Genomic DNA, 20,207 nt, shown 5'->3' with positions numbered 1-20,207 from the left:
CCTAAACACTGTCATCACCCCAGAAGGAAAGCTCATACCCGTTAAGTAGTCACTCCCTGTGCCCCCTCCCTTTAGCCCCTGGCAGCCACTACTCCGCTTTCTGTCTCTATGGGTTTGCTGTTCTGAACGTTTCGCATAAGTGGAATTGTACGATATGTGACCACTGGTGTCTGGCTTCTTTACTTAGCATCATGTTTTTCAGGTTCCTCCATATTGTAAATCTTCATTCCTTTTCACAGGTGAATAATAATCCACAGCATAGATGTGCCACAACCTGTTTAACCATCCATCCTTTGATGGGTATTTGGTCATTTTCACCTTTTGAATAATGCTTCTGTGAACATACATATACATGTATTGGTCTGAGTTGTTGTTTAGTCACTAAGTCATGTCCCACTCTTTTGCAACCCCATGGACTATAGCCCTTCAGGTTCCTCTCTATCCATAGGATTCTCCAGGCAAGAATACTGGAGTGAGTTGCCATTTCCTTCTCCAAGGGATCTTCCCAACCCAGGGATCAAACCCATGTCTCCTGCATTGGCAGGCAGATTCTTTACCACTAAACTGCAAGGAAAGCCCACATTTGCCTGCATACCTATCCCTATTTTTAATTCATTTGGAGATTAATCTAGGAGTAGGGTTGCTGGGTCCTGTGGTCACATCATGTTTAAACTTTCTGAGGAGCCACCAAACTTTCCCATGGCAGCTTTGCCATTTTACATTCCCACTAGGAATGGGCAAAGGTTCCATATTCACATCCTTGGCAACTTGTTATTTTCCTTTCTAAAAATTTTAGCCACCCTAGGGTGTGTGAAGTGGTATTTCATTGTGATTTCACCAGTGTTGAGCATCCTTTCATGTTTTGGTTGGCCACCATTTGTAGATCGCCTTTGGAGAAATAGCTATTCAAGCCTTTTGTCCATTTAATAATTGGATTGTTGGTCTCTGTTCCATGCTCTCTTTGAATCCACATTTGTCATTTGTCCTTCTCTTGAGCCCCCACCAACTGTAGCAGTAGCACCTTTCAGAGGTAAAGGAGTGCAGACTTGTAGGCAGCAGGGTCTACTGCTGTAGGCAGGTGGAGTACTACCTCTGTGGGCCCTTGGGCAAGCAGCTTCCATTCTCTGTGCCTCAGTTTCTACATCTATAAAATGGATACATGGTCCTCTATTTCCTACACGAGCTCTAAAGATTGGAAGTAATGTAGGGGGAATGTTTATTCCAGTGCCCAGCATGGGGAGGCCCCCCGAGAAATGGCAACCCTTTTTGTTAGCTTGAATTTTGTTCCTGCCCCTCGACTGAATTTGCAGCTCATGGCTGGGCTCATGACATATACTCTCTTCCTGGATGCTTCTGCATCCACTAGCGATCTGGGATGGACGCTGCAGATAGTGATGGAGACAGCTTAGGGATTCTGTACCAAAGCGAACAGGGGCAGGAGGGAGCCTTTTGCAACATCTTGATGGCTGTGTTTGCACTCAGCACGGCCTTTGGTGGGCAGCCGTCTGTCTCTGTCAATCTGCCAAACCTCTCCGATACATAATTCATCTTGATGCCGCAGTCACACTGAAGGCAGCAGAACCCAAAGGGCAGGCAGGTTTGCATATTCAAGAGGAAGAGGGGAGCCTCTTACTTATTAGCTTCCTGGGTGCCTGTGGCATAAGGTGAGGGCCAGTGACTCAGTGTCCACTGCAGCTATCTTTCTCTATAGCAGTGAGACTCCAGGTTGTATCATTTCCCCAAGACTTAAAGATCATACTTGACATTGCTCCCTCCAGTCTGCCAGTCAAGACGCCAATTGCCCTTGATTCGCAGGCACCGCAGAACAAAGTGTCCAAAAGCACAGCAATTTTCTCACTGCTTTAAAAATCCTCTTGCAAAGCCTCTCATCTCTCCTCCCACCCCCTCAAAAAAACATAGCCCCGATACTTTTGAAAGTCACCTTTGCAATGTCATCACTCCATATTGGTCCCCCCTTAAAGCCCTGTTCCTGTTTTTGAGAAGGGATTTGCAGATTTTCCTCCAAATCAGAATCTGTTTGCCTGTGGTTGGAAAACACTGCCTGGCATTTAGAGATGTGGTTTCCGTGGAGATGGAAACATCTGCCGGCAGATCTGGGGACCTGCATGACCACAGACCAGCTTTTGTGCCTGGCAGTAACTGGGGGACTGGTCTCTAGATGTGGAGCAGAAGCCAGAGTCCTGTTTCTTTTTCTAAAGCAGCCCAGTGCCACAGAGCGAGACCCCTTTGATGTGGTATTGTTAGAATAAGAATTGAATTTTTTTTTTAAAGATCACTGCCATTTAATTAACCTATATGCTGGCAGCAATTAGTTTAAGACATCTGAGTAACACACAATCAGGTCCCTTTATATCTGCTCGTGTCAAGGGCTTAGGGTAATAGTTGACTTGTTCGTTTCCTAGGTTCATAGAGAGAGGCCAGTTTTATTCATTCTTCTAACAGTTATTTCTTGAGCTCCTACTGTGCACCAGGGTCTTCTCTAGACACTGCCATGTCCCTGCCCTCACTGAGTTGCTATTCTAGATTAGACCATGGTCCATGGACCAACTCTGCCCACTGCCTGGTGTTGTAAATAAAGTTTTATTGGAACACAGTTTTCCTTCTGTCCTTCCCCTCTTTCCCTTCCTCCTTTGCCTCATTTCTTTTCCTCTCTTCTTTCCTCCCTGCATTCTTCCCTTTCTCTTCTTTCTCCTAATTTCCTTCTTCTTCCCTTCCATCTCCCCTTCCTTCCAAATTACACACATTACACTCATGGTAAGCATTTTCACTTACTTGTCACATACATAGTCAAATGTGGGAGTTTTTCCAAGTCTCTTACTCCCACTGCCTTTCTTCTGTGACCTTAAGTACATCATAGGAATATATAGTAAATATATTCGAATATTGCAAAAATGTATCTATACATATTTTTATATATTTGTAGAGATGAGATCACACTGGATGTGTTGCTGGGCAGTTAGTTTTCTTCATAAATCACTGTCTGGTGGCATTTTCCCCATCTGCTCATGGAGAACAGGAGTTGGCAAACCAGGGCCCCAGGTCAAATCTGGCCCATAGCTTTTTTTTGTAAAAAAAAAAAAAAAAATTGAATTAGGACACAGCCTCACCCATGTGTTTATGTGTTGCCCAGGACAGCTTTTGTGCTTCATTGGCAGAGTTGAGGAGCTGTGATGGATACCCCCTGGCCTGCAAAGTCTGTAGAATTTGCTACCTAGCCCTTTATAGAAAAAGTTGGTTGATCCTAGCTATAGAACTACCTTATCCTTTTTCATGACTGCATAGTAGTCTAAAGTGTGGATGTACTGTATTTTATTAAAGTGAAGTGAAGTGAAAGTCGCTTAGTTGTGTCCGACTCTTTGTGACACCATGGACTATCCAGTCCATGGAATTCTCCAGGCCACAATACTGGAGTGGGTAGCCTTTCCCTTCTCCAGGGGATCTTCCCAACCCAGGGACCAAACCCAGGTCTCCCGCATTGCAGCCAGATTCTTTACCAGCTGAGCCACCAGGGAAGCCCTCTGCTTTAGTCTCTGTTTGTACTCTAGTGGGGACCCACTAACTCAGGCTCTCTCTGTGATACCTCCAGTTTGACATACATATTGTGGACTTTTCTGATGGGGAGGGTGGTGAACCCTTAGCTTTCAAGCTTGCACCAGAGATGGGCAGTGTGGCTTCTGCAGCTGTGTCCCCACGGCTGTCTTGGGGAGTGTGTTTCGGTGGTAGTTTTTGTCTCTTCTGGCATACCTTTGCCCTGGTCTGGCCTAAACTCTCAGACCTTGAGGTCTGGTCCTTGGAGAACCTGAGCAGATGCTGGCAAGGTGAGTGGTCCTTCATTTCAGAGTGTCAGACTGTGCCACACCTGCTGGTAACAGTATAGACCATTGGTGTTGAATTGGCAGACAGGGCAGCAGTTCTTGGGAGTGTGGAAGTGGTTTTGGAAAGCCCGTTAAAATGCAGATGTCTGGGCCCCACCCCAAAGGATTTGAGAAATTCTGGAGCTGAGCATATACTGCCCAACACAATGAAAAAGGGAACCATAGACATTCTTGAAAAAGAAACTCAGCTTTCATTGGCTCCCTCAAGGGTGCACTAGGGGTGTTGGGTTGCAAATGACGGAAGCCAGTTCTAGCCGGCTTACACAGAGAATGGACCTACTTGGAAGATTCCGGGATAACTCTCAGGATCTACTGGAAAGCTTGGAAAGGAGCAGGATCCAGGGCGTCCCAGAGGTTCTCAGTAGCAGGAATGACTTGAAAGGGTTTGGGGGAGCTGCCATAGATCACCTGAGCTTCAAAGTGTTTTTTTCCATTGTGTCACACCACTCAAGATTCACATTCCCTGGTGAGATTCTGATGGGTCTGATTTGGCACCTAGTGACTTGGGGTAGGCAACGTCTGTTCCCTGGTGGACGCCTCCAACAAGGTTGTGCATAGAGGAGAGAGAATTCCCCCAAACAGTGGGGGTGGGTGGGTGGTCACAATCAAATTCCACTGCAAAGCAGCCAGACAGGCCATTGGCTAAGAATTTTAAATACCTGAGATGTGCTGAGCAGAGAGAAATACATGGGCAAGTGCATTAAGTTACAATCCCTGGTGGGCCCGCCCTCTGTATTATTTGATCCCCAATGAATGCATTTTGTATCATAACAAGTCACTGTTGGATGCATAAGTTGAAACCAGGTGGAAGGCCTTGGTTTGAAAGGCAAAACAAAACACTGATTTCAGGCAACAGTGTTCAAACTCACATGGAAAAAGGGTTTCAGACCTTCTTCTTGGAGTCGCCATAGGACAGTCCCGACTTATCGGAAATTCCCCACTGCTGGGATCATAGCGCCGAGGTTTCACCACGCTCATGCTGACTCATTTGCCCCCAGAGAAGCGAGGGGTAGACAAGGGGTCTGGAGAGGTTATCCCACAATATAAATAAGAAGGCTTGAAGCCTTGTGGTTTCTGACCTGCCGAAGGTCACGGTGTAAGTCTGGAGGAAAGACTGTGAGGATGGAGGATCATAGTGAGGATGGATGAGCTTTTAAGGATGATCTGCTCTAAGCCCTCATTTTACGAGTGGAGTGGCTGAACACCCGCTGGGGTTAAGTGGCTGGCCCGAGTGCCCAGCCTGCCCTGGTGCTGTCTGAATCCTGCCCAAACCCTCAGGGGTGTCAGAGGCTGCTGTCTGTCTCGCCAGCTCTGATGGATGCCTTTCATGTGGCTCTCGGAGAACCACCAGATTGAAATACGTGCTTTTTAGGCTTGTGTGTAAAGATTCACTCCCAATTAATTTTTCCCAGGGTAAAGGAAGCTTCTTTGAAGAGCTTTATAGGTGGCACACACACAAAAATCATGGTTTCCTTGAAGAAACATTTCCTGCCAACCTCTAGCTTTGCAGAGAGAAGGCTCTCCGCTGGCCCACCACCTGGCAGATAGCTGTCAATTCTGCCTTTGCTTAGGATGCTGACCCTCAGTCAGTGCTTTCACTGGGGGTTAAAGGGGCATTGAGAATGCACGTGACAGCTTGCTTCTGTGCCCCAAGCAAATTCAGGTCTCAGGGAGGCTGTGATGTATTTTAGGACCAAGAGCACCGAGGTCAGACAGAACCAACTTCAAGTCCTGGCTTCTGTTCTTCACATGCAGTATGACCTTGGGAGAGTGGCTCAGTCTCTCTGATCCTCTGTTTCTTCACCTGGAGATGACCATCCCCATTTTAAAGATTAAAACGACCAAATACCTATAAAGTGCTTAGCACAAGACCAGGCTCATCATAAGGGCTTAATGGATGGTGCCTGTCACCATGAGAGCCAAGATACCTGGACTGGGAAGGGACAGAGACAACTTGGCAGATCCCTGCTTTGACAGGAAGGGAAACCAGCCTCCAAGGCCGCAGTGACCTGCTAAGTAATGACAGAGCCAGGTCAGCAGTTCAGCCTCCTGCTTCCATACCCAGAGATATTATCAGCACAGCACATGACCCCCTCAGGGTCACCCTGGACAGGCCACACCATCCCCTGTAGGGTGGGTGTCCCTAATGGTGGTAGTGATGCTGCTGAGTTCCCTCTTCCCGGCCTCTTCTCTCTCTGTCTCCTTTTGTTGTTGTTCAGTTGCTCAGTCACGTCCAGCTCTTTGCAACCCCAGGAACTACAGCACGTGAGGCTTCCCTGTCCTTCACTATCTCCCAGAGTTTGCTCAAACTCATGTCCATTGAGTCAGTGATGCCATTCCAACCGTCTCATCCTCTGTCGCCCCCTTCTCCTCTTGCCTTCAGTCTTTCCCAGCATCAGGGTCTTTTCCAATGAGTCAGCTCTTCAGGTTACCAAAGTATTAGAGCTTCAGCTTCAGCGTCAATCCTCCCAGTGAATTATTCAAGGTTGATTTCTTTTAGAATTGATTGGTTTGATCGCCTTGCTCTCCAAGGGACTCTCAAAAGTTTTCTCCAGCACCACAGTCTCCTTTAGGGTTTCTGATTTTAGGGGATGTTTAGTTAAATGATTCTCTGCCCGGGAGGAGGCCAAGAGAAGCGGGAAGAAGCCAATACTGGCTGTCACTTATGGGGCTGATGAAAGCCTGTCCACATCCTACTGTCCCCAGGGATACAGCAAGAGCAGACCTCTGTACCAATTCATCTTGGAAATTGTCTTTTCTTCAGGCCAGGGGAGGGGGAGGGAAACCTAAAGGAAAACATCCAGCCACATGCCCGTGAAATCTCTGTCCAAAATCAGTCATCCTTTCTAATAATGAGGGCTGTCATGAGCCTTGGTTCATTCGGAAATGACGGTCTGTGTAAATATTTGGTCTGTAACTGATTTATGGGTTGGGGAACAAAAATATAAGATTAGTTCCTAATCACAGAGATGCAGGAAAATCAGCGGGCCTGGATGCCGGCACAGATCAGGCCTGGAAGGCAGAATTGAGGGTGGCTGTCTGGGTGAGCTCAGATAGGGTGGGGGAGGCTGGAGAGGGAGCTGGAGAAGGGCCTCCGGCTCATCCCACAAGTCAGAAGCACCGTTGTCCATGTCCAGGTCAAGAACTGGTCTAAACTGCAAGATGCATGACTTGCAAGTGTAAGATTGGTTGTCCCCAGCCAACCCCCATATCAACAACCTAGACAACTCTAGAACTGCACAGGCACTGCTGTAAGATGGGAATATGTGTGGTCAGCTCTTATGGTGTGATTGATAAAGCGATTAGGAATTGGCTTTGAAGTCAGTGAAATCTGTGATCATGCTCCTAGCCTTTATTGAGCTGTGACCTGGGTATGTTAAGTGTGGAGAAACCGAGTTACCTTCACTGCAAAACGGCGGTCATGATTGTTCCTACTCCAATGAGATAATGTGTCCAGAACACAGCATCTGACCCCTTACCTCTCAGCCAGGCCAGTCTTAATGCTGACATTAGCAGTCCCAGGAATACTGGAATTCAAACCCCACCCGCCTCCCCAGGTAGCTGATTATGGGCACCTACCTGTCCTGCAGGTTAACCAGCCCCACAGCCACTCCATATAGAAAATGTGTCCTACCAGAAATAAATGTATAGGGTGGGTGCCAGCTTGGCACCCCCCACCTGTGGCATCGAGGCAAAGTGGGTGCACTGGAGGGTCCCTCATCTCACTCACTGCCAGGAGGAGTCCCCGAGCATTCAGGCTGTGGTACAGTGGGCACACTTGGACCTTCAGACATTCATTTCATTAATTGAGCTCTTATTATGTGTCAGACTCCATACTGGGCCCTAGGGATCCACACAGAACAAGTCACACATGATCCCTGCCCTCCTGGTGCTTCCAAGTGGATGGGAGAGGTCTATGTTCTTCAAAGAATTAGAAAAACAGATGTGTATTCCAGAACGGGGCTGGAACTTGAAAGCCTGTCCAGGTGCTATGACAAGACCCAGCCTACCCTGGACAGGCAGGGTCAGGATGAGGAAAGGAAAGACACCAAACAAAGTCCAGCAGGCAGGGGTGGCAAGCTCATGGGATGAGCCAGGTGATGGGAAGTGGGAGTCAGGGTGAAACAAACCAGAGGAGTTTTCCCGCTTTCAGGTGAGTCCAGACCCTACTAGGATGGGGTTGGTAAGTTGCAGCTCATATCCAGCCCAGAGCCTCCTTTTGTGGGTATTTTATTGGAATACACCCTGCCCGTTCATCACTTGTCACCCGGGACTGACTGAGCTTGTGCCACAAGGGCAGAGCTGAGTAGCTGTGACCGAGAGCTTAGGGCTTGCAAAGCCAAAGATGCTTACTTTCTGGCTGTTTACAGGAAGTTGTCAACCTCTGCACTGAACATCTTTCCTATCCTCTCCTGATCATTTTTTTTGTCTCCTTTACTATTTGTGCTTGGGAAATCCCATGGATAGAGGGGCCTGGAGGGCCACAGTCCATGGGGTCACAAAGAGTCAGACATGACTTAGCAACTAAACAACAACTCACCTTGGATCTGAAGTGTATCTTAGTGGATGAGAGGAGAATGTGTGTATGAGGACTGTTTGCTCTTCTCTAAATCAAGTCAATCAATAGGTAGAAATCTATTGGATATTGAGAGCTGATCTGTTACTGAGTGAAGTTTAAAAAAATACAGTATATCTATTCTTAAGATTTTCAAGTGCATATTTATATATACATTCACATATGACATATTTATATGTAATATATTTGTTTAGTTATATATTATGTACTATATAAAAGTTGACTACTACTATTACTACTACTAAGTCACTTCAGTTGTGTCCGACTCTGTGCGACCCCATAGACGGCAGCCCACCAGGCTCCCCTGTCCCTGGGATTCTCCAGGCAAGAATACTGGAGTGGGTTGCCATTTCCTTCTCCAGTGCATGAAAGTGAAAAGTGAAAGTGAAGTCACTCAGTCATGTCCAACCCTCAGCAACCCCATGGACTGCAGCCTTCCAGGCTCCCCCGTTCCATGGGATTCTCCAGGCAAGAGTACTGGAGTGGGGTGCCATTGCCTTCTCTGATATAAAAGTTTACATATATTTAATTATATATCATATATAAAATGGACTTCCCAGGTGGTACTAGTGGTAAAGAACATGCCTGCCGATGCAGGAGACTTAAGAGACACTGGTTTGATCTCTGGGTTGGGAAGATTCCCTGGTGGAGGTCATGGCAACCCACTCCAGTAATCTTACCTGAAGAAATCCCCATGGACAGAGGAGCTTGGCAGGCTACAGTCTATAAGGTCATGCAGAGTCGGACACGACACGCACAGTCTCATTTAAGCTGTAGAGCAGGATTTAGCACTCATGCATGCATGCATATATAATATATAAAAATATATGTATATGTTTACTTGTATATCATATAAATATAAAAGTACAAATGTGTATAAATATATACATCCATAAATTTTATGTAATATTGTATATAATTAATATATACAAACATAATATTATATAATTAAACATATATGCTAAATTTCTAAAAATATATAAACAACCACATTTTAATATCTGTTAACTAAATCTGAGATACCAGTTACTAACTGGTACCAGTCATCTGGGAAACAAAATTCACCTCAAGTTTGATCTTCAATATAAAACTTGAAATAATAATGAAACATCATTGAAATATTAAGTAACAATGGAGCACATTATTCCATGCCCATACCTCTTGTTTTCTAGAGATTTTTTTCATTTTAATAAAAAAAGAGGAGAAATTCAAGCAAATAATATGGTATGCATTTAAAGATTTATTATTATTATTATTATAAAAGAATACTCCTGTTGCTAAGCTCAAATGGCAAAGAAAAGTCTAAAAGTAATAAAGTACGTACTCTGGAAATCCCAATTTGCCAATTGCTTCTTGTGTAGCTTTAGACATGAGCGTGTCTACCTAAGACTGGGGGTCCGTATGACACACCAGCTTAGCACACATCTTGTGTCTCTTCCTGTTTCCCTCCTCGATTGAATTGGCCAGCACGTCCTGGGAGAGCTGAGTCCCAAATGCCTCCTCTCCCTCTTTCTCCATGACCCAGACCTTGGTCCACGGCGTGCTCATCTTTTGCCTGGGTGCCTTCTGCAGCCTCCAGTTCAGATTCCCTCATCCCATTCTTGCTTCCATCCAGTCAGCTTTCTACACACCAGGGAGAGCGATCTAAGAACAGAATCAGATTTCATCATCTTCCTTCTTAAACCTCTCCAACAGGTTCCCATCACTTTCACAATCTCCTTTGAGTGGCCCCCTGCCTCTTTTCTCCTCTCTTGCTGTGAGTTGACCTGCCCTGGCCTTGATCTTTCCTCATGGCCTGGTCTCCTCTCCCTTCAGATCTCTGCAAGTCTGGCTTTCCTTGACATGCAAGTCTCGGCCTAAAGGCCGTGTCCCCAGAGAGACCCCGCCACAGAGCCACTACATCACCTGATTTTCGTTCTCCCTGTAGCTCTTATTATTAACCAGTATTTCCTTATCATTTCATGTATTTGTCTGTATCCCCCACCAGGATACCAGCCCAGGGAAACCATGGCTCTTGCGTCTGCCTCCTTAATTGTTGGAGTCTAGCACCTCCTTGTCCTAAGAATATTTATTGGGAGGGGGGTTCAGGATGGGGAACACGTGTATACCCGTGGCGGATTCATGTTGATGTATGGCAAAACCAATACAATATTGTAAAGTAATTGGCCTCCAATTAAAATAAATAAATTTAAATTAAAAAAAAACTTTAAAAAAGAATATTTATTGGATTCATGTTTTTCACTAATATATCTTTTAACGACACAAATGAGGTCATACTATATACACTGTTTTTTCCTCTTCCTTCCTTCACTTTGTAATAAGTGGTATTCTCACTATCCAGATTCTTTTAAACACCTACACAGCTCCATCAAATGGAGTTACCATTTCATACCATTTAATGGATCAGCCCCCTATAATACATATCTCTGCTGTCTCCAGCCTTTTGCGAAGCAAAGTTAATTTTACTATAGGAGAGGGAGGGGGAAAATCAGAGAGAAGAGAGGGGGTGGGATGATGAAGATGCTCTAATAGCAGAACAGTGATCACCTCACCCTGTCTGGCCGGGAACAGGGTGCCTTAGAGCAGCAAAGTCCAAAAGAAGTTTCAGTGATGCTGGAAGTGCTGTGTCCAAAATAGCAGCCACTAGCTGCAGGTGACTTCGGGGCATTTGAATTGTGGCAACTTGAGACCGATGAACAGAATTGTAAATTTTATCTTACTGAATTTTTAAAGCTTCATAGCCACTTGTGGCTGTGGTTACTGTATAGGATGGCATAGGTTTAGGCATCCAGTCGGGTGTGGCCAATGCCTGACCCTGGATGAGTCAGGCCACCGTGGCTGAGCTACAAGGAGAGAAGGGAATAAGAAGGCAGAGTGTTTATTATTTAGCTGCAGAAGGTCAAGAGATGCTGTCACTTGAGGGAAAATAAATCCCAAGCTGGCTCTGGTTCTTTTTAGGATTTTTTCATGATTAACATCTTTGGGCAGGGAGCCTAGAACAGGGACTGGAAAACTTTTTCGGTAAAGGGCAAGAAAGGAAATAGTTTCTTTCCGCTTTGTGGGCCATACAGTGTGTGCTGCAACTTAACTCCCCCGTTGTCAAGCTAAAGAATTCACAGACAGTGTGTTATGAATGGGCATGGCTGATAAAACGTTATTTACAAGAACCGCCTAGGAGGTGCATTTGGTCCAGAGTTGGTCCAGAGTTTGTCAGCCCCAGGACTAGAAGAATCTGGCTGGATCTACCCAGCTCAAACCAGCAGGTAGCCTCCCAGAGAACAAGAGGAGAACAATGCCCCAGGCATAACTCAGGGTTTCTTACATTTTGCACACCCAGCCAGGGTAGGAGGTAGCTGCTGGGATGACCTACTTCCAGTGAAAGATGATTTCTGGAGGGTTACACCTGAGTTTGAGATTCCTGCTCTGCTTTGGTGGGGTACCCACAGCCACAAAGCAGGTGTGGGACAGACTCCTGCTTTCTGGCCAGGTCTACCCTGGTGTGGAAGTGGTATGCAAGGTGGGGCTGCTGAGGACAAACTGGGCTCACATTTCCTTTTTATGGCCCGTGGTGTCCAACGCAGTGCCTTACACTTAGAGTGTGCTTGGGCAACCTGTGCTGAATTTGCAACCAAGTGCCAAATCATCTCTTTGAGCTTCAGTTTCCCCATCTGTAAAATGGGAATGACTGTAGCACCTTCCCCACAAGGCAGTGGGGAGGACCGCAAGAATTACAGCCTATGTAGGGCTGGTGTCTGGAATGCAGTGAGTACTCAGGCACGACAGAGATGCACATGCTGGGTTGTTGATGGCAACCCAGCGTCAGATGGTTCTGGAGGGATCAGAGCTGCTCATCCTTGAGTTCAGCCTTTAAGGGTGTGCAGGGAGTAGATGAGAGAGGGTCCTAGGAGAGTGAAGGCACAGGGAAGCTGAGGTAGTGCTCACTGGCAGTAAGAGGAAACAAGGAAAACAGAGTTGAGGTCACATGCCTTCATGAAGTAGGAAACTGACGGGAAACAATACAGATCCATACCAAGAGGATGGTGCCAGGCCTCACACCTTTCAGATCCCTCTAATCTCCTGTGGTAATTTGCACACTTGGATGATATCCCTCAGCAGAAAGGCTCAGAACAAGGAAGCAACGAGCCCATGACCACAAAGCTAACACTAGGGGAGCAAGACCTCCAACCAGGCTACTTGACTTCCAGGCCTTGGGAAGCACATTACCGTGTTGTCTGCTGTCTTTATCCACAGAAAACCATAGGATATTGAGTACAGTTCCCTGTGCTATAGAGTAGGACCTTGTTGTTTATCCATCCTACAAAATACACCATTTTAAAGTGTACAATTCAATGGCATTAAGTGTATTCTCAATCTTGTGCAACTATCACCACTATCCAGTTCTAGAATTTCCCATCAGCTCAAATGGAAACCCCAGACCCATTGAACAGTCATTTCCCATTTACCCTTCTGACCTCAGTCCCAGGCGACCACTAATTTGCTTTCTGTCTCTATAGGCTTTCCTATTCTGAATATTTCATATAAATGGAATCATCATATGTGTGTGGCCTTTGCATGTGTTTTTTTCACTTAGTTCAAGTTTTTGAGGTTCATCTACATTGTAGCATGACTCAGTATTTCATAATACTGAGTAATAGTCCATTGTCTGGATAGACCACAATTGGTTTATCCATTCACCTGTCGATGGACATTTGAGTTGTTTCCACCTTTTGACCACTGTGAATGATGCTGCTATAAACATTGCGCACAGTTTTTGTTTGAACACCTGTTTTCAATTCTGTTGGGAACATATCTAGGAATAGAATCGCTGGGTCAGTAATTCTATGTTTACTTGTTGAGGAATCGTCAAACTGTCTTCCACAGTGGCCGCTCCATTTTACATTCCCACCGGCAGTGCACACAGGTTCCAGTTTCTCCACATCCTCACCAACACTCACTGTTTTATGATTTCTTGATTATGGCCATCTTAGTGGGTGTGAAGTGGCATCTCATGGTGGCTTTGATTTGCATTTCCCTAATGGCACCCCACTCCAGTACTCTTGCCTGGAAAATCCCATGGACGGAGGAGCCTGGTGGGCTGCAGTGCATGGGGTCACAAAGAGTCAGACATGACTGAGCAACTTCACTTTCACTTTTCACTTTCATGCATTGGAGAAGGAAATGGCAACCCACTCCAGTGTTCTTGCCTGGAGAATCCCAGGGACGGCAGGGCCTGGTGGGCTGCTGTCTATGGGGTCGCACAGAGTCGGACCCGACTGAAGTGACTTAGCAGCAGCAGCAGCAGCAATGACTAAATAATGCTGGACATCTTTTCACGTGCTTGTCAGTCATTTGTGTACCTTCTTTGGAGAAATGTCAGCTCAAATCTTTTAATCTTTCACTTTTTAATTGGGTTGTCTTTTTTACTGTTGTCTAAAAGACTTTTTTGTAAGGCATAACTTCCACTCAGAAGTAAAATGCACTATTTTTGTGGACAGTTTGACGAATTTTATTTATCAGTACCACCCAATCAATACAGAGGACACATCCAGCACCGAGAAGGATTACTGGTTCCATTTCTAGTCAATAACCTCCCCCAAAAAATCACTCTTCTGGCCTCTCTCACTATGGATCAGTCTTGCCGGTTCTTGGGCTTGATGTAAATGGAATCATGAGGGACTCAGACAGCATATGCTCTTCTGTGGCTGGCTTTTTTGGCCCAGCACTGTATCTTTGAGACTCAGCCATATTGTAGTATAGCAGTGGTTTCCTCTTTTTCATTGTCATGCAGTTACAGTCAAATATTTGAGTATACTATGATATATTTATCCATTCTATTATTGATGGACATTGAGAGTGTTCCCAGTGTTTGCCCATATGAACAATGTTGGCATGAACATTCTTACATGGGTCATTCTGTGGACACGGGCAGTCATTTTGGTTAAGGACATAATACCCTGGGGTGAAATGATTGGATCAGAGTATTTGTTCAGTTTCAGTAGATACTGTCAAATTGTTTTCCTAGATGGTTGTACCAATTCACAGTCTCACCAGGATTTTATGGGAATTCTGGTTGCTCTGTATTGACATTTGGTGCTGTCAGCTCCATTAGCCACTCTGGTGAGACCTGTACGAAAATTTACTTGACATTTTTTTTTTTTTAACCAATGTTTCTTTCTCCATCTCCTTTCTTCTTCCTCATCTGCTTCTTCCTCTTTTTCTCTTTATTTTCCTTTTTCTTCTTTCCCTTCCTCTTCTTCTTTTAATTCTTTTTATTATATTTTACATAAGGCTGTATACTGGAAATTAACTGCATGAAATTATAGATTTGGTGTACAAAATCAATATTTCAAATTTTAACTATTAAAATACAAACATGATTCTGTGTCTCATCTGAAAGTATTGCCTGTTCCTCCACACCCGGGGAAATGCAACTTATGCTGTTTGACTCATTGGTGCCTCTGCTTTTGCCAAGGCCCCTGTTGATTCTTGCCCTGCTCCAGGCATGCTTAAGCCAGAAATGAGGGTTGTTGCCTGTGGCCAAGGAACAGAGTGGATTCTCAATAAACACTCTCCCAGCCTTAGGCTTTTCCAAATCCTCCCCTTCCTCTGAGCAGCTGCGTCCAGGGTCCCTAAGTACAGCCACCCCAACTTTCACCCCTTCTCGTCTACGAACTGGTGTTATTCTTTGCTGTTTGAAAAGGGTCTTTCCTGGAGGTCACCCTTTGGCTAATTAGATGAGGCCGACTGCAAAAGATTTAAATGGCCCAATTTGAGAAGGAGGAGCAACTCACAAAGCCCCGGGTTAGACCAGCGGGCATTTTTCCTGTTTAGGGAAATGGCTCCTGGATTAGCCCCCTACCACCCAGGATGGTGTGTGAGAACGCGCGTTTTCGCCTGTCCTCCTGCCATGCCTGCCGAGAGGAACTTGTCTGTCCCCAGCCCTGTCATTTCCTCCCAGTCGACAGGGCCAGATGCTCCAGACCCCGTTAATGAGATGCTGAGGGATTTGGCCATTGAAGGCTTTCGAGTTCAAGGGGACATAACCCCACCCCTGACGCAACTGAGGGGCTGTGAGCCGGCAGCTCAGCTTAACTCAAGATCCAGCAGACTTTAGGGAGAGGAAATGGTACAAAGCCCAACCATCAGTTTGCGACTTCCCCTGGCAACCTTTGTGATGAAAGCTCTAAGAGGCAGGTTGGCAAATGGACATTCATCATGAGCCTTCTGAGTGCAGAGCTGTCTGCCAGACCCAGGCAGAGGTGGCCGAGGCTGGCAAAAGAAATAAGGTGCATCTCCGTCCTATAGGAGCCCATAGTTGAGAAGTAACTGGGAAGATGTTAATAAACAGTCCTCCTGACTCACAGATCAGATCTGGGCCACAGTCCTTTAGAATTCTCACGAGGTGGCGGATGTTGGTTCCCAGCCTGAGTTGGGGCACATGGACTTGGATGGGAGTCTGTGGACCTGGCTCTGCCACTGTGGGGCGCCTGCTTTGTGTCTGCATGGACATCCAGCTTAACCTGGTCATAGGTGCATTAATAGCAGGTATATGCAGATGACACCAACCTTATGGCAGAAAGTGAAGAGGAACTAAAAAGCCTCTTGATGAAAGTGAAAGAGGAGAGTGAAAAAGCTGGCTTAAAGCTCAATATTCAGAAAACGAAGATCATGGCATCACTTCATGGGAAATAGATGGGGAAACAGTGGAAACAGTGTCAGACTTTATTTTTTTGGGCTCCAAAATCACTGCAGATGGTGACTGCAGCCATGAAATTAAAAGACGCTTACTCCTTGGAAGGAAAGTTATGACCAACCTAGAGAGAGTATTCAAAAGCAGAGACATTACTTTGCCAACAAAAGTCCGTCTAGTCAAGGCTATGGTTTTTCCAGTGGTCATGTATGGATGTGAGAGTTGGACTGTGAAGAATGCTGAGCGCCGAAGAATTGATGCTTTTGAACTGTGGTGTTGGAGAAGACTCTTGAGAGTCCCTTGGACTGCAAGGAGATCCAACCAGTCCATTCTGAAGGAGATCAGCCCTGGGATTTCTTTGGAAGGAATGATGCTAAAGCTGAAACTCCAACTTTGGCCACCTCATGCGAAGGGTTGACTCATTGGAAAGGACTCCGATGCTGGGAGGGATTGGGGGCAGGAGGAGAAGGGAACGACAGAGGATGAAATGGCTGGATGGCATCATGGACTTGATGGACGTGAGTCTGAGTGAACTCCGGGAGTTGGTGATGGACAGGGAGGCCTGGTGTGCTGCAATTCATGGGGTTGCAAAGAATCGGACACGACTGAGTGACTGAACTGAACTGAACTGAACCTGAACCCTCATTCTGTGCTGCGTCCCGTGTCATGCATGTGATCTCATAGAAGTATTCGTATCACGATTTCCTTCTTAGATAGGTGCTATTATTTACCCCCATGGTCCAGGAGAGGAAACTGAGGCACAGAAAGGTGGGATCTCTTTCCTGAGGTTACAATCAGGACCTGAGCTCCAGTCCTCCCCCCGACCCCAAAGCCTGTGTGAATTTGACTCCTACTCCCTCTGTGCAGACGCCTTTTTGAACCTTCACAGCTGGACGCTCATGTGGAATGAAATGCCGCGCCCTATCCCTCTCACGGGGGGGGGTGGTGAGCCAGCCAACGCCGCCTGCCATTCTAACAAGAGGCCTTGCTGCTGACCCCTGGAGAGATAATAAGCAAGGCTGCCAGCGCAGGTGCTGCAAGGGGGCGACTCGGCAGGCACTGCTGGAACTCCTTAAAGCTGAGGAGCAGCAGACCTCCTGGAGAGGGTGACTTCTAGGCTGCCCGTGTGGGAGGCCTCCACTCTTAAAATTAACACTCTCCCGCCCTCTGTCCAGAGCTGTGAAAATCTGCAAGGGGGTTTGCTTTGACCACAGGGGGGCGCCCAACTCCTTGCCACACCTGAACAGGGCACTGGGGTGGGGGGAGGTGAGGGGGAGAGAAGTGAGGGTAATTTTGGGTGTAGTTTTAAACCAAACTCTCTTCAGCTGATCACATGAGCTCCTGGGGAAGGGCAGAAACATTTCAAAACCAGCCCAAGAGGGACCTTCTATTCAGCTGGGGCTGAGCTAGGGGCTAAGAGTTCCAACAACAGTAATGACGGGGTCCCACCCTCCAAAGAGCCCACAGTCAGGAGAATTCAAACGCCGTCTGCTAAGTGTCCATCCAGAGCAATCATTTAACAAGCATTTCATGAGCACCGACTGTGTGTCAGGCTCTGTGATGGTTGCCAAAGACAGAAAAACGAAAACAGTACAAAATCATTGCCCTCAAAGATCCGCAGTCCACGTGGGAGAGAGTGTGTGTGTGTGCATGTGTATGCACGGGCAAGCTTAGTTGTATCCAACTCTTTGTGACCCCATGAACTGTAGCCCACCAGGCTCCTCTGTTCATGGGATTTCCCAGGCAAGAAAGCTGGAATGGTTGCCATTTCCTAATCCAGGGAATATTCCCCACCCAGGGATTGAACCTGTGTCTCTTACATTGGCAAGCAGACTCTTTAGCACCGTGCCACCTGGGAAGCCTACAGGAATAAGTCTGGAAAAAATAGGGAAGTGCAGACACAGAGATACATAGAGAATACTTTACAAGGGTGGAGGAGGAGCACCAACCGAAACTAGGAGGAAATGGGGAGTATCAGGGAAGGCTTCCTGGAGGAAGAACACTCGACCCTGGCTGGGATGCACTACCGGTGCCAGGGAAGGCTTCTTGGAGGAGAGGACATGAGAGCCAGAGTTATAAACGACATGTGGGGGTCAACCAGGCAAAGAAGGAGTGGGTCTTTCAGACGATGGGAACAGTGTAAGCCATGGACTGGAGGTGAGGAACAGCACAGAATATAGTGCGGGGAGCCTCGGGAGGGAAAGCGGAAGAGGGTGGCAAGGCCAGGTGGAGATGGGGGGAGGGGGTCGGTGCCGAGTGCTATGGTAAGGAGATAGGGCCTCCGGCTGTCTTTGTGTGTGCGTAGGGATACATTCCCTCTTCTCTTTCTGTCTCCTTTTCAGAGCCAAGAAGAAAAGCAAGCCCTTGAACCTCAAGATCCACAGCAGCGTGGGCAGCTGTGAGAACATCCCCTCCCAGCAGCGCTCCCCGCTGCTGTCCGAGCGCTCCCTCCGCTCCTTCTTCGTGGGACATGCGCCCTTCCTGCCCTCCACCCCTCCCGTCCACTCCGAGGCCAATTTCTCCGCAAGTAAGTCCTCTGCACCCGTACCCGGGTGGCTGCACCTGCTGCTCTCCGCTCCCGGGGCGCGCCCTCTGCTTTTCCTTCCGTGAAAATACGCCTCATCCGCGCTCCGCCAGGCACCACCCGCTGCGCCACGCAACGCCCCTGCGGATGGTTTCGGAGAAAAGGGGTGGAATAGGGCGACCCTGGGCCGTGTGCTGCTAAGTGTCACTAGGCCCGTGTGCCTGCGGGTGTGTAGGCATGACAGCGAGAAGCAAGCTTGCAGGACGTTACAGGAAACAGCAGCCCTTTCTTTCCTGTGCTTCTCAGCTGCCCAGTCACAGGATTCTCCCTGGACACCGTGGGCTAAGGTGTCTCTGATTTAATTTTGTAATTTTCTCCCCCACACCGGTGGATGCGTGTAACCTTTACATCTCCATGATGGATTTTCGTTCACACTGGGCTGAGCGGGCCCGGGGTGGCTTACATTCTGCTGTCATGAGTTTTGCGGCAAAGTGGTTATTCCTAGGGGCAGAAATGGAACTTTCTGGTGATCAAGGATGAAGTCTCAGAAGGCGTTTAATCTTTTCTGCCCAGAGGCCCGTTTTGCTGAGCAGGCGCAGATGTGGTCAGAGGGGAGCCCCTGAAAAAAGCTCAACCAGTCCTCCAGCCAAGACAATAACTTTATTGCTTGGGAACTTGGGAAGAGGAGGGGGTGCTAGAATGTGGAGAAATAACCCCTTGCCCTTAATACAGCCAGACTGTGTCCACGTGTTGCTACTCTGATAAGTGATAAATGATGCTCACTGAGTAACTAGTATGTGCTAATCAGACACATGTGTGATGTCATTTAGTTCTTGCAACAATCAGTGGTACACATGGATTATTCCCATTGTATAGATGAGGAAATTGAGGCCCAGAGACATCAAAGAATTGCCTAAAGTCACACAGCTATGTAGTTGAGTCAGGATTTGAATCTGATTCCTTCTAACTCCAGAGTATACCAGTTTAACCATCATGCCTGATTTTGTAACCAAGTTCCTCAGATACCCAGCAGGACATCTTTCTCTAAATGTGGGATTCTGTTCTTTATCTTTACATAAAGGTTTTTAAAACTCTTTTTAGGGAGCCCATGGACCTGTTAAGGATTGGATGCAATCTGTTAGTTCTCTCCCTGGAAAACTGCAGATGGAATGTCCAACACAAATGTCTGGAGTCAGGATTGTCAGGTTGAGAAGCTCTGCCTTACCCCGGCTGGATGGCCCGAGCAGAACGGTGAACTCAGTTTACAGTCCACACATGTGTCTCCTGCGTCCACTGCAGGACTCAGTGGAGGGTCTGGTGCCAGAAGAGACTTGTGTGGACATCAGGAGAGGCTCCGGAGCCTGGCTTATCTCGGTGCCCAAGGCTACAGGCCCTGAATCAAGCAAACTAAAATAGTGCTCACGACACACGTAGACGCCAGAAAGCCAGTTTATCAATTTGTCAAGAGAAATCACTGTCAGAGGGATTAGAGACTCTCCATGATGGTGGGTGGGCCTGAGG

At 47.0% G+C, this 20,207-nt stretch overlaps 1 protein-coding gene across 1 annotated transcript in view; it reads left to right on the top strand.

The window, feature by feature from the left end:
• The window catches only part of KSR2 (kinase suppressor of ras 2), a 431,769-nt gene that overhangs the window by 233,862 nt on the left and 177,700 nt on the right, over positions 1-20,207 (top strand). Inside the window, exon 5 of the mRNA XM_070385590.1 lies at positions 18,505-18,689. Coding sequence (XP_070241691.1) covers positions 18,505-18,689 — 185 coding nt within the window. The remainder of the gene's footprint in view (positions 1-18,504; positions 18,690-20,207) is intronic.

The sequence above is a fragment of the Bos mutus genome, chromosome 17, assembly GCF_027580195.1.
Source record: "Bos mutus isolate GX-2022 chromosome 17, NWIPB_WYAK_1.1, whole genome shotgun sequence".
NCBI lineage: Eukaryota > Metazoa > Chordata > Mammalia > Artiodactyla > Bovidae > Bos > Bos mutus.
The sequence above is the reverse complement of the archived record's forward strand: the minus strand, read 5'-3'. Positions and strand labels throughout refer to the sequence as shown.